This window comes from Monopterus albus, unplaced genomic scaffold, assembly GCF_001952655.1.
Source record: "Monopterus albus unplaced genomic scaffold, M_albus_1.0 scaffold3.1, whole genome shotgun sequence".
In the NCBI taxonomy this organism is placed as follows: domain Eukaryota; kingdom Metazoa; phylum Chordata; class Actinopteri; order Synbranchiformes; family Synbranchidae; genus Monopterus; species Monopterus albus.
The window spans coordinates 263,626-279,286 of NW_018127883.1; the positions used below are offsets into that span (position 1 = coordinate 263,626).

General features: G+C 40.0%; 1 protein-coding gene across 1 annotated transcript in view; it reads left to right on the plus strand.

Moving 5' to 3' along the window:
• LOC109960182 (protocadherin-15) overlaps positions 1 to 15,661 on the plus strand; it is a 199,264-nt gene that overhangs the window by 154,063 nt on the left and 29,540 nt on the right. Inside the window, exons 24-26 of the mRNA XM_020600094.1 lie at positions 649 to 761; positions 12,734 to 12,843; positions 13,704 to 13,844. Of these exons, the coding sequence (XP_020455750.1) occupies positions 649 to 761; positions 12,734 to 12,843; positions 13,704 to 13,844 (364 nt within the window). The remainder of the gene's footprint in view (positions 1 to 648; positions 762 to 12,733; positions 12,844 to 13,703; positions 13,845 to 15,661) is intronic.

The window sequence follows — 15,661 nt, forward strand, 5'->3', positions numbered from 1 at the left end:
TTTTGCAGGTAAGAAGGGAATGGGGGAGGCCAGCCGTGATGGGGTCTGAGGTGGCCCTGTTGGGCCGGTAGGCATACTGCAAGGGATCCAGGGTGCCCGGTATACTGCTCTGAATGCGGGCCAGCACCACTCTCTCAAAACACTTCATAATGATTGGGGTGAGTGCCACTGGCCTGTAGTCGTTCAGATGACCGGGCTCTTCTTGGGAAGGGGGACGATGGTTGTGGTCTTAAAGCAGGTGGGAACAATGCTCTGGCTGAGAGAGAGAGATTAAAGATACTGTAGATACTACTGTAGATTTTGCAGAAAATTATCTGCTTTTTGAGGAAGCCTGTCTTCCTCTAGCCTCTCTCTTGTTTCTCCTCCTTTCTGTTTCTTTAAATATTCATCTGCTTATTCTCATTTTGCCTCTGTCTCCCCTTGCTTCCCTCCAAGCCTCATTCTCCATAGTCTGTGAATACAGATCAATACATTCATACTTACTTTGTGGAAGCTTTGCAGGCTTCTCACCAGATCTTAGTTTTTCCAGTTTGTCTTAATTCTACAAAAAAGGCATCCTCAAAATAGGAATTATGTGTATAGTATATGGAAAAAAAGTGTAATAGTTTTGTGCTCGCATTCACATGTGTTCTGTCTCTCCCGCTGCAGTTGTTTGTCATAGCCTATGATGATGGGGAGCCAGTGAAAACCAACAGTACTTTGGTGGAGATCACTGTCCTTCAGCCTTCTCGCATCCCAATCTTCACCGAGGAAGAATACAGGTAAGTCTCCTTGACGCGCTGGTGATGCAGCTGCCTCTGCCTATAAATTCACACACCACGGTGCGGCTTAGGCTGTCGTGCCACACTGGGAGAGACTGTGAAAAATGATGAAAGAAGTGGACACAGTGTGTTAAGACCTCCTTCACACACCTGCATATGTGGTCGCATCTTTCATTCAGCTTCTCCAATGCTTTAATTCATATTTTATCACTTGGTAAATGATATATTCCACCTTGAAGTGCCACAAATTGCTGTGAAGTCACTGTTTCTCATGCATTTATTATTTTGTGTAACAATAATGCGCTCTCTGCACATTATTGTGCTCGACTTGTCAGTTTTCACTGAAGTGACCCCAGTTCAGATTCTGTGCTTCCATCTTTGCCATCCTTTATTTTCTGTGCATGACTGATTAATGAGATTTGAGTATAAATATGTATTAGAGCTTGAGGGTAGATGCTGCAGATCATCACTGCTATAAACCACATTTGTTTCTCTCTGAGGGCAACACAGGGCTTCCCTCTCAGTTTATTAAGAGTCTCTTTTGACAAGATTAAGTGTTTAGACTGTTTAAATGGCAGAGAGAAATGCAGGATGTGTGAACATAATCTACACTTCTCTGAGATGACTTGCTGCTAAACGTGATATACGTCTGTACTGATATTACGTTTTACTGCAGTTGGACCTGTCTGTAGTGTGCAGGAGGTTGTTGCCAGACAGTGAAGCTCTAAGGTCTGATGGTAAAGTTACTTGGCACAAAGTAGTCTCTGGGAGCTTAAGGTAAAGCTTGTTTTAAGTGAATTGATTTACTAGCTTGTACATCAGTCAAAGTAGGGAGTCTTGGCAGACTATGTTCTGTAACAGAATTTGATGCCTTTATACGTAAGACAGGGAATGCAAGTCTAGTCCAGCCTTTCAGCATGAGATGTGTTTGTCTTTGTGCCCATCTCAGTGCCTTTTGTCAATGTGGGCCTGGCTGAGTGTTTGTGTGTGCATTTCCTCATAAATCTAAGTGCATGACCACTGAATATATCTTTTTCATATGGTTTGTAATCTGGCACTTTGTGTGTGTGCTCACGTTCACTCATTGCTCAGCATTATTCAGCGACTGATACACCAGCACTGCAGGCTAGCCGTTGAAAGGCCATTGATTAATGTTTTGAATAAGTGCTCCGACTGACGCACACATGGAAGGTTGGGACCACAGACACAGGACTCTGTAGGGTGTCACATTGACAACAGTAACCATACACAGTGGCAAGCCTCCTGTAAATTATGAGCCATGGAAGCATTAGCCAGGTGCTCGATCCTCTCCTGCTGGACAAGGTTGTCTCCAGCTGAGATCGTCCAATCTGCTCGCTCCGCGATGAACCGTCTCCCCATTCCTTGCCTCAGTATTTCTCCCAATCGTCCTCTCCCTGAGGAACCTTCTTACCACAAATCATTCTCTTAATGTCCACAAAAGATCTTGTCTGTCTCTGTGAAGACAGTTAGTTATAGCAGCAATCAGGTAAGCTACATATACTGTAGCTCCAGAGCACACAATTAAAATAACTCTGCAGGGTTTCAGCTGACTTAATGATTTCTGCTCGTGCTTTATGGTTTGTCCCCTCCATCTGTCTGAGGGAAATTAGGGTCTCCCAGTCATTGTTGGCTGAAATAAATGGCTTATACTGTAGTTGATACTGTGGCAGCATGTTGCCACTTCTTTCAGAAGGATTGAGCAAAACACTGTTTCTGTAAAAATACATATTCACATATTTCATCAGTGTTTGAATTAACCAAATTGTCTAAATCTGCATTAGTATTAATACCACGCCAAATGGTGTGTAATGTCTTAAGGTTGCTTGCTTAACCAGCAGAGAATTACCATCAAACACAGCTTTACACAGCTTTATGCCTTTTAGCCCATGAATTTAGTTTTCTAAACCAAAAGCAGACTGTATGATTGAATCCACCCACCCATATCAACCCTCTGTTCAATACTGCAAGCGGCTAATTGTACACTGAAAACCCAGATATTTTTCAAGTGCCTCATAGTCGTATTGCTCTGTTTCTCTTGAATATTTATGTGCAAACACAACAGTTTGAAAAGCTGATGGAGATTTGTGTGAGCTTGTTTGAAAGTCTTTCTGGCAGTAGGGTTGTTGTAAAAAAAAAAAAAAAAACAAGTCGTAACATTCTTACCAAACAGTTACAGTTTTCTTATTTAATACATTTAAATTATATTAAATTGGAATATTTATAACATTATGTTTGCTGTATCTAGACAAAATCACAACAAACTACGATTGCGATTGAAGAATGGCCAATATTTTTTTTTCTAATGTCACTAGACAGTAGAAATCCAGCACAGACTGCATCCTCTCTAATAACCACAGAGTTGTATCAACAGTTCAACTCTGATCTGTTCCAACTAACTCTGCTCTCTGTTCAGCTCTGTGAGCCCCTTGTGCCTTTAGTGGTTTGGGAGGGATTTCCTGTTAGTTTTCATGGCCTTGATAGCTTTGTCTCAATAGCTGAATCTTCTGCTGCAGCTAAACTTTTGCAAAGTACATATCTGGTTTCAACTGTAATGGTTGTCAGATATTCATTTTATTTATTTATTTTTCTCCAAAGCCTTTTCTTCCTTCTTAAAACTTTTTGGTCTCTCCCACACATGCTGTATTTTTGGTTTTCCCTTCTCATACCTACCTGTGTAGAGTTAGCTATGTGACGCAGCCTATGGAGAAATTAAGAGCCCTTTCTTTGGTTTGGTAGACGGATCTGCCTGATGTACAAATATATTTGTACAGTAGGATTGTGCTTAACTCTGCCAAATAGAAATCAAAAATCACTCAAGCCAAATTCAACAAATGTTCTGATCATTTAATGGCTTTTCCCATGTATTTTTTATTTTGTAGTAAATGTGTCAATTACACCTAAGGTGCATGCACAACAATATTAAGTTTTGGTCAAAATTTTGCAGAAGGGAGTGAATGTTTATCCCTGTTTGTGTGACAGGAGATGAGGAGGGGTAAGCCACCATCTAACACAGTCTCCCTTCTTGTATTGCGGATGCTTCTCTTGTCTGATTTTGCAAACCTGTGGTCTGAGCAGGCTTTTCACCACTGCACTTCCCCTTCTAAATCTACTCTACATCACATGGGACCTTTGCCTCACTGCTTCTGTCATTTCCTGTCCTCATCTTCCTTCTGTTACTCCCCCATTTTGCACAACCCCAGCTTGTATTTCTCTGTCAGTTTGTCTTCCCTTTGCTTCTCTCCTCTCTCTAGTCAGTAGCACTCATTATTCTCTTCAGTGACGGGGCAAATTTCTGTTTATATACACGTGTGAATTTGTGTGTGTGTCTGTGTGTGCTTACACATTTCTGTATTTCTCCTCACTTGATTAGTGGACACTGTGCTCACTTTAATCAAATGACCTTGATTGTACAATTTTTTTATGTATGTGTCAATGTTTACATATTGATAGCACATCTGTGTTTTGTGTATTATTTCGTATAAGGTACGTGTTTGTACGCTTGTGTATCCAAGTAAACTTGATAGACTTTAGTACCTGTTACTGCTCCAATATATTTCCATAGTTGGCCTTTTTACTATAGTGAATATAATTTCAAAGTTAAATGTCACCCCATTATTTTCCCTTTATGGGAGTAGGTTGGTAGTCATTACGTGGTAGTCGAAGACAGCAGATGTTGGGCCATACTGTACCTGCTGCAATAATACCGTATTCATATTACATTTCAGACAGGGTTGCAATTCTCACTTAAAAATGCAGATGGACATGCTTTGGTAGAATACAGCAGCTTTCTTGCATTTGTTGTTTTCCCAGCATATACAAGTGATAGAAGTGCTAACAACTGACTCATCTAAAGGGTTAGCTGTAAAATCTCCCTCTCACTGACACAACTCACTTCAAATCTACATTTAAAAAAGCAACCTCAGCCCGCTCTATTTCAGTGCATCTGTCTGTCATTCTATCCTGCTATTCTTTTTCTCCCTCCTCTAAATCACAGCTACAAGGTGTGGAGTTCTTTCATACCTCTGAAGAGCATGATTGATTTTTAGCCTCAGGCTTGAATATGCTGCCCTGAGCCTTGAACCTCTAAGCACCAGGAGCACACTGACCTTTCACTTGTCTCTGCTAAGTCGACAGGTATCACTGTCGCTGTCTAACAAATGTCAAAAAACACAGTCACACTCATTGCACACATTGCAAATATCAGCTAAAGGTTAATGCTGAAAGCCAGGGAAGAAAAGCAGCATGAATGCACCCTATCTTCCCAGATAAATATCAGTAGCCATAAGCATTATGCAGGGATACAAACTGTCCAAGCCAGTGTAAGGTTTTGAGTAATTAGGTTGTTTGGATTTCAATTTCTAAAGTGTTTATTCAGCTATTTCTAGCTACAAGGGTCAGCTGTCACATCACCCAACAATACTAAAGTGATATTGCATGAGATGTTATAAGCTTTGGTTGAAATTAAAGTGCTATCATCTGACACGCCTGCTTAATTTTTGTGACATGCAAGTTGCTTTTATAATTTTCCTAACTTTAACAGAACTGGGGAGATGAAAAAAGCAAATGTGAGGAACAACTTAGGAAATGTGAGAGATGAGTAAAATGGAATAAATAAATAATCTTTTTTTTTTTTTTTTAAGAATTTGGCACCCAAACTTTGATTTCCAAGACGGACAGATGGCTTTACTCAAACAGGAACACATTTAACAGTTAGCAAGACAAATGAATGCAGCTTTCTAGTCTCCTATGAATTGCGGTTCCAATTAGAAGTTGGAAGGAGATTAGTAAGGAACACACTGAGATAACTGACTCAACAAAAGAACTTTTATACATGTGTGGCCTGAAAGTGAACACACAAGCCTGGAGGCATGGGGACTGAACTAAAGTAATAGGAACATATTACCTTTATTTTTCTCATTTTGACCAGAAATATTATAATGTATGTATGAAACAGTGTGTCATGGTTGTACTTGCAAATGACTAGATGAATTTTAGCAATGAAATGGAGGTAAAATGAAATGGTTTAGAGAGGCGTAACTCAGCCTATGCACCTAGTCACTGATATTTCCTTTAACATTCTGCTAGTTAGAGAGGTTGACCTGATGTCTGGTGTGGTGATTGTTTATGCAGGACTAGTAATTTGACACTAAAACATGCAGGATTGCATCAAGCCTCTATAGTTGGCCCACCTTGTACAGTTTTTTTTTTCTAGCAGTGTCCAAAACATTTGCTGGCCAAGTCTCCTCTTGTGTGCTAAATGACCCGGTGGATGGTATGTGAAATGATGTCCTGTGGGTTTACACGGCTAAGCTGGCACACAGCATCTGGCTGCACAGTAAATGCTGGTTCTCCATCTTGCCTTCCAGAAGATGTTTTTGATGAAGTCTCTCTCTTTCTTGTGGAACTCATGAAAAATGTGTCATTGTGAATACAAAAGAAATCCTGGGTCTGTTCTAGCAAGATAAGTGAACAGAGAAATAGCTCAGGGAGGAGCACGATGAGACAAGGGGTTGTAAAGATTTTTTTTTTCTTGTTTATTAGAACATGATTGTTTAATGTGAATGCTCATTAAGCATTACTTCATGTCAGAGGTGTCTGGGGTGTTTGCACCTGAGCATTTTCTGCTAAATGCATTTGAACAAGTGTGGACAGCAGCTAATAAACACTGGATGCAAATGTCAGCTAGGGCTGAATGTGGTTGAGAGAGCATTTGCTGGAGGATGTAATGAATTCTTAATTTGTACACAAATGTAGGAATTTGATGAAGCCTTGAGTGGTATACATAGCGTAAAATGTATAGTAACAGTTTTGAATTGAAGTCGCTTAAGATAATGTAGAGTATTTGGAAGCTGTGGGGCCGTCATGTGTAGCATAAGCTGAGATGCTTCAAGGACATAAGAAAATGTCACATTCCACTTTTAGATGAGCATTTGATGCAGAATGATTAGGAAATTGCCCCCATGTCTGTAATTAACAGGGTCATTACCTGCAGTATATGACCCACCAGTATCTTGATATACAATGCCAAATGATGATTGGAAAAAAATTATGTACAGTATATGTCAATAATTGAGCCCTTTGTGGATATTTACTTAAATCAAGTGTATCTCACCGGCGCAGACAGAAAAAACTGTCTGATGGAGGATGGTATAGACTATACTGCAGATGCACAGTAGAGTATTTGGACTTCAGTAGCAGTTTGGTCAGCATCAGTCCTTAGCAGGCTCTTGGGAGGGACACATGCCCCCGCATCCTTTATGATGTGTTATTGTAATCTAATATGCACTTTGTACTATTTTTCCATTGTGACTGATTTGGGCATTCGCATTTGTGAGAATATTGTATACTAGAGGTAGTGAACTGACTCTTGCCAAATGAAATAGCTTTGTAATATCCTGCCTTTCAGACCCTGCACTATTTTCCAAACCCTTTTGAATATCCTGAGTAGTTTCAATATTCCATAATAACTCTTTTTATCTCTGTTACTAGTTTGCTTTTCTCCACTCCACCTCTCCATCCCTCTTCAGTCTTGCCAAACATAACCTACTATAAGATCCTTAAAGTTCATCCTTCTGTCAATAGTATGCTATAGCTCAAATTCTGAAATATCATAATATTAACTGAGCGGTGGTACGCAATGAACTGCAGCAGTGGTGGTGAACTTCAATCACTGCAATGTTTAAAACCATAAAAAGCCTAGTGTACAGAACACTCATAGTATAAAAGGCAGTATTTCTTTTTTTTTTTTTTTTTTTTCCAAAGAGCAGATTTTTTATTATCTAAAGCTCGGATTGCATGATGAAATGCAATATCGAATATTCAGCATGCCACTTTGAATGTTAAATAAAATAAAAAATCTATAATAAGATTGAGGTTAAAGGGTTATTTCCTCTGTCAACTGAGCAAAATCACTCAGAGCCAGTCTCTTAACAGGAGCTCTGGATTCACATCAGCATTTTTTATTTTGGTCTGCTTGTGTTCAGGGAGGAACTGCAGTGCATTTCCTATGTAATTTAGTTCGAATCAGATGAGTCGTCGTTTTGATTCGTCAAATTTGCTTGCAGGCAGGTACAAACAAGATAACACCAGGATGACACGACAGCTAACTAGCGAACTGTCAAGCACATATCCACCTCAACAGTTATCAAATTAGGTCGATTCACAATTGGTGAACAAAACGTGCAGTGTAATACTCCCATCTGCAGTCAGGCAGAAATGTGCAGCAACACATTTGCAACTCTGTACTTGTATCCATTTCTGTAGTTTCTGATGATGATAATTGCTAGTGAGCACACTACAGTGAAATGACTCATGTCTGCCTTTGTTATTGTTCAAGTCCTCTACTGTATGCAGCACTGTCTCTACACATTCACCAGTAGAACAGACTTTAGCAGATACAAAACTTAGTAAGGTCACTCCTTGGCACCTCCTGGTGTGTCCATCGGAACTTGTTCACTCAGTGATGCAGTGCATGAAGAGAAAAGGAATGCAAGATAGAATGGGAGTCAACACCTAGTAGCGGCATCCCCTATGGCATGCAGCAAGGTTTATACCTTCTACTTTGTCTTGTAAGCATCATTCTGCCATTGGCCCTGGGGCAGAGTGCTCACTGACACCTTGGTGCCGCCTGTGCTTCTCAGTGGTGTGTCATTTGCCCTTATATCATACTGACACTGGGAGTCTCTGCTGCTGCCTGTAGACATGTCAGCATCTTTCACTTCTTGCTCTCTCTCTCTCTGGATGGCATTCTTCCTCATCTGAATATGAAAGGAATGAAAAGTGGCTTTGGTCCTGCTTAGCAGTTTATGGTACTGTATTATGCATAATGAGTTTTTGCATTCACCTACTACATACTGTAAGTTTCAATATATCAGCTAGTTAATAACTTCTCCCAATTAATTATCAAATATTATTGGATTGTTTGTGGTAAAGTAGCTGTTTAGATTGTCATCCTACTGTCACATTTTATGCCCCTACAGTCCATAGTTCTATTTGTCCTTCAGTTTGCCCATTTGGTCTATCAACCCATTAGTATCTACTGTATCTAACCTGTCATGCTATCCGTCTACATGTGAAAACACCTTTATACTAATCTGCACACTTCATACACCATCACACCGCCCCTTGGCATTTCTTAGCAGTTTATAACCCTCAGGCAGAGACACTGTTGGGAAGTGATAACGTCAGCTCTGCCTCTTCTTGGCAATCACAACATGCAGCCCAGTGCGAGTTCAACACAGCCTGTCATACCCCACTCGCACTCAAAGAACAGCCTGAGAAAAACAAGGGAAGACAACTGACCAGATACAAGGAGAAACAAGCGTCTGAACATCTGAGTCCAACAGTATAGACAGGAGTCGGCAAGTTGCAGTCCAGTGTAAGAAACAGGTCAGCTAAACAGGAACGCAGAGATGAATGTTGGACGGTCACTAGTGATGGTTCTACGTAAGCAATCTGGCCATGTATGAGTGCTAAAGTACAGATAGGAAGCAGGTGAGTGTGGGCAGAGCAGAAAAACAACAGACGATCTGTTTTTTATGTCTCTTATATAATTGTTCCTTGCTCCTTGATTGAGGATGTCACAAGACACTTAAATCTGCTTTGAGGAGCAAGGAGGCTGCTGGAGGAGCCATGAGCAAGGATTTGAGGGATCATCCTTTGCTCAAGTCTTTTTGGACTGAGAAGTCACACACCAGTTGAATCTGTGCTCAGTAACCTTCATTGTAAACAAGTTTGTGTGTCAGACTTGTATTGGTTCCAACCATAGCCACTTAGCAGCAAGACAATACTCGGTGTGTGTGTGTGTTGAAAGCAGTCTCATCTGGACATCGAATCCACAGAACAGACATCAGATTGCTGAACAGTCTATTTAAAGTGAAGGCACATACATTCCCTCAACTATTGGGTCACTTTTGGTTCCAGTGAATGGCACATTTGTGACTGATTTACAGTATAGTTACATGTTAGGCTGTGCTGCATTTCACTGTGCTCACATTTATTCAAGGCCTTGCCTCTGTGCTTTTGTCAGCTTGTTCCTGAGCCAAACAGGTAATTTACTTAGGTGAAGGCCATGTTAATAAATTGGTTCCAATCACTGTGGGGAAAGGTGCAGCTTCATGCTCCTGGATGTTCCCAAGATGGCAATTATTCAGCAACAGCCCAACAGTACAGCTGGAGGAAAATTCAACAGAAGTCTTTTAGTATTTTCCAAGCAACACATTATTCATATGTCAATAAAAGCGCTGCAGTTTTCGTTGAAAGGCTCTATGAGGGTGTGCAGTTCATTTCATGGCAACATAGGATCAGCAGTATTATCTCTCCGGATGGTGTGCTATATCATCCTCTGTCCAGGGGGATGGCTTGTATTTTCCGAAATTATTCCAAAAATATTCTTGATTGTTTTTCTCCAGAGACAGTAAATGCAGCCTCCAGAATCCACAGACAGGTATTTTTTGTGCAGTGTCCTTCAGGAACATTCTGTTTACACCTTTGTTTGCCGCTGAAACTTTGAGAGAGGTAAACACATTCTATAGTGAATGTTGTTACCAACTGTGTTAAAAAGTTACTGAGTTGTTTTACTCCAGTGAGCAGCAAAGACAGTGTCATTTATTGTCTCAGCACCTGTGTATCATTTCAACAAATGCACTTCTCTGTTTTTGTGTGGATAAGTTCTTCCTACTCTTCATCTTCACCCTGGGAAAAATGTTCAATCTTCCTTGTGAAAGCTCTCACCACCGCAACCCAATAAGGAGGAGTTGCTCTATATACTCTCATAAAAATCAACCCTAAAGGGAGACGTCGGCAGTGCAACGCTTTTGTTCTTTGGATAATTTTATTATTCATGTAGTAAAATATGTTGGAGCTGAGGGGTCAACAAAGAACAGAGAGGTGAAAGCTCTCAATACCATCACACAAACCTTGACTGGTGGTGTCTAATCACTGCCAATTTTTGTGTATAACTCAGACTGCCAAGATATTGTCTACTTGCAAAAATACCCTATAACACTGACATTGACTGTGTGTAATGGAATTTGGCTGTCACAGCTTATGGTGTTCATGGAGTATTAACTCCCAAAACACTGATTTCTTACTGCTGTTGTGAATAATAGTCAAACTTTGAAATGAAAACTGCCAAAGAAGGCATACCACGGTGCATGCATAAATTCATACGCATGCCTCATATGCAGTGATGAGAGAATAAGCGAGAAAGCAGCCGCAATCTCACAAGAAGGTGTCACTGTAAGAAGACATTATCAGCTTAAATCAGTCCTCAGCGACACACCACTAAGCCAGGGTGCACTGCTATTTGTGGCAGCTTTAATGTCTATGAAGAGTGACAATCATATCTGCTGGATATGATTACACACCTGTATGCCTGATAGTCAAGCTGTTACAAAGTCTCACTTATCAGAGTCGAAACACTCATCTGTTCCCAGAACAATTTGTGTTCCATTACTATCAAGTGTTTTGTTTGGATATGTTTTTTCATCTTAATAATAAACTGGTGTGTCTGTGTTAAAATAATTTAATGAATACATGAGATGGTTAAAATATGTTGTGTATTTACACTCCTACCACCTTAACAATTCAAAGTAATTTAAATGTTTTATTTATTTGTGTTTATAATGTATTTTTCCCTAAATTATACTTTTAGCAGCTTGTCTTGCAGAGTTTAAGCAGCATCCAGACCAGCAGAGTAGCCCAGACATGCTTTACCCCACTTCTTCCAGCTCCTCTTTGTAAAATGCCCACCAGTCTCAAGAAGCCAAAAAGATTTAATTTTACCTTTTATATGCTGTACATCTGTCTTTTCCCAGCCAGTCATTTCTAAACACCCCACCCCCAAACACGCACAAGAAAGCAGTTGGGAGACTTCACTTCACTAAGAGCCCCAAAAAAACCTCAGCTGGCTCCCCTCAATAAGATGGAACAGCAGCTCAATGCAGAGGTTCTCCTTAAATCACCGAGCTCCTTGCATTATCACGTAGAGTGACACAAGCTACCTTGCAAAGAAAACTCTCCTTAGCTGCATGAGTTGTCAGTCTTATTCTTGTGGGCACTACCCAAAGCTTATGACTATAGTTGAGTTTGGAAGCAGAAAAATAAGAGCACTGCTTTATAGCTCGGCTCTCTCGCCTCCCCATTGTGCTCCGATATGAAGCCTGCATTACTGCTGCTGATGCACCAAATTCGCAGTTAGATTGTGATAGTTTCTATCCTCACTACTGAGTTAAGTGGGGAGATCTGGCACTTATCCAAGCTATTATTTATACCCATACCCCCCAACCCCCCCAGATTGTGCTCCCTTAGAGGAAAACTGTTTATTTATTTATTCATTTACCAGGAAGGAGAAAAGTAATTAACTGTATTGTTGTCTGGAGACTTGTGTGAGCAGTAACACTACTGAAAGAAATGACAACAAATGTCAAAACAAAATAATTGGAACAATAAATGACTTGTTTAGCTATTCTGTTCAGAAGCTATAATTCTTTTGTTTTTTTTTTATTTCTTAATCAAAGCAGATGTGAAGGAAATGCAGAAATATTCCTTAACAAGACTCACTGAAACAGTTAATTTGTCATGAAAAGCAAGAAGAAAAATATTTTTGATTAAGGGGGAAAATACACAGCCATAGACCTTAACCTCACTGCTGGGTAAAAGCTGCTGTATACCTCTGGTATTATGTCATTTTTCTGTATTACCTTTGGTATCTGAGAAGTCTAACTGAAATGAACCCTGACCTAATCATTTTGCACTGATTCTAAACACTATTTTTTTGATGTATGGAGATACAGCGTACTGTAGCTTTCAAGATAACCTTTGTCTTCGTCTTAACTCTTGTTATACTGTACCTGTGATATTGTGGTGTCTACCACTGTGTCGGGTAGCTTCATTGATCCGTCAGATCATAATACCGTTTTTCTTATGATTTGTGTTCTTTGTCTTTAAAGGTTTCCTCCAGTCAGTGAGCTGGCTCCAGTTGGCACACCAGTCGGGATCATTTTAGCTGCTGCTATCAATCAAACAATTTTCTACTCCATTGTGGCGGGAAATGAACTAGGTATGTGCTACAGATCATATACCATGTAGTCATTTAGGCCTAAAATGTGTTTGTATCCCAATACTCCCTGCCAAGCACATTCACTCAAATTATGACTCAGGCCTTGTGTTTGAAGTAAAAAGCCTTCTGGTCCCTGTTTTTATTTATTTTTCTATATAAACCAAAGATAACTTTATGCCAGTGCGTTGACTTCCCCAGTCTGAGGAGTGCTGTCTACAAACAAGAATTTCATTGTAGTAAAGAAAACTGCAGAACTGTGTATTTTTGCTAACATCAAATTGTGTGTAATCCGTATTTAAAATACTCCTGAAAAGTCACCCAGATTATTTTTTAAAATTGGAGGGTACATGTCGCAGCCACAGGCACTGTTTTCCCTCTATCTAGAAGTAGACGAGACAGTTCTGCCATATACCTGCCACTTTAGACTGTTTTTCACACTTATTGGTAAAGTCTGAAGATTATAATTACACCCTGGGAGGAGAAAGAACAGCCGGCAGGTGTGAGGTTAGCTCAGGTCAGAAAAAGCAGAAGACGCACTTGTGAGCTGGAGAGTGCAAAAAATGTAAATTGAAGCTGTCAGTCATTAACTGCTTCCTCACTCAGAGTTCTATAAATCTACCTCCAGGCCCGTAGCAGTAATATTCTCAGGGGAAACAAAAGTGTTTGCCACAGAGGTGTTTTGGGTCTGTTCAAACCATTGACTTGGGGGTAAAAAAATCAACTAAATTGACTGTATTTCTGTGATAATCCCCTTTATTAGGGATTAATCAGTTAAAAAAAGTAGTAAAATAAAGAGTTGCAAACAGGGCCAAGGTCTTTCTTACAGTTTCTCATGTGCTCCGATCTTTGTTCGATTCCAGGTCATTTTAAACTGAACAACAGGACAGGGGTCATCTCCACAGCTAAACCTCTGGATTATGAAAATGTGACCAGCTATGTCCTCAGGGTCCAGGCAGACTCAATGATGGTTGTCATGTCCAACCTGCGTGTGCCTTCTAAAAGTAAGGAATGGCAGCCAGTAAATGGGTGAAACTGAGCGTTGTGTTGTGCTGAAGCAAATCAGAAATGAAATTATGCTTCATGTGATTCCAGGTGTTGCATTTATATTTAATCATAATCCCTTACTGTGGCAAATTACAATTAATCTGTCACAGTTGCAGAAATTGACACACCCTATTTGTATACTTCATATTTATTTAAACATTCCCGGCCATTACACTGAGCTATTTTGCATCATATGTTTGTATATATTGCATGCTTAATTCTGCTGAAGAAAAAAGTCAAGTCACAAAATATCAAACACGCTCTCTTGCTGGAACTGCAACATCAGACATGGTGGGAAAATGACAATGAAAGTACAGCCTACCACAGAAGCTCCATGACCGCAGTATATTAAAGTATTACTAAGCAAATTTTATATATCGAATGTAGTTGTGCTACCTACAGTGATTTGGATCAAAGCTAGTAAATGATGGATGGACACTGGGTAGCTGTAGTTTTCGGATGAATTTGTATAAGTGGCGGCAGGTTTGCTGCAACCAGTGGCTGGTTGATTATAGGTGAATATACATTTACAAATGATTTATGCTGTATTTAGTGATTTTTCTTGTCCAGCTCAGTATTTGATTTGCAAAACGTATTGGAAAAGCAGGTTGTTTGTCTGACTTGGTTTTGACCCTTTATGGCTTTGGAATACTCAGTGCATTTAAAATATGATCAGTATTTGGCCACCTTCTGTTCCTCCTGCAGGGCACTAGCTCTCTGCAGAACTTTCACTGCTGGACTGCTAGTACCATGAAAAGATAATACGGACATATAATGTTTGTATCGACAGATTTTATTTTCATCTTTCCATCATGGTTATTGTTTGAAATAACCTTAAAATGTGATACATTCCTCCCTTCAAAGCAACATGTGTCCAAGTATATTATAAATCTCGAAAATCATTATAGGTTTGTCACAAGGGTCTAACGATCAGAAATAGCCCATTTGTTTCAATTTAGGCAGACCATCCCCAAAATGTGGGCGGGTGACAAAACATTAATCATAACAAATTAATGCAACCCTTGTGTGTTCCCACTCATAAGGCCTCAGTGTGGTTGAAACAAACTAACTTGTGCAACACACCAACTAATGATGGCCACGCTTAAAGATGGGGTTAAAAGCCTGTTGTCTCATCCTCCTTCTGGCTGCATCCCGCTGCGTCCCTGATCTCTCTTTAAGAATTCACTGTCTTTTCCGTGTCTTTGTTGTCAGGGTGTGATAAGTGTCATTAATAACACTGCACTCAATTTGTACACACAAAAAGTGAAGAAGTACTTGAAGAGAGCTTGGGAGAGAAGTTCAAACTTTCCTCATTCTTCACTGTTTGTGTATGAGGTAGGCGTGATTGTCAGATTGTCTGACAGTTACATTAATTGTCAGCTGCACCTGCTCTCAGAAGGGAAAATTGACACCTTTTACCATCGGAAATGCATATTTAGACCTTCAGTCTGTGCTTTTTGATTGTTGTTATGCTTCAGCTGGAGAATCATTAGGCTTGTTTATAGACAGTTTACTGACTAAAGTTTAGTACAGTGATTGAAGAAGTGCTATCAACACACGAGACTTATACCTCACTCTCAGTTGATTCAAGCTACCAATGAGAAATCAATGACCTATTCTGCCCACCTCTCTTTCACTCTCTTTGTCTCTCACATACTAATGACAGCAATTACAACTGCACAGTACTCGCATACACATCACTTATCTGATAGATGAAAACTAGAGGACTCTCTCACACACAAGGGAAATACAGGTTTCCCTCTTTTGGCACAGT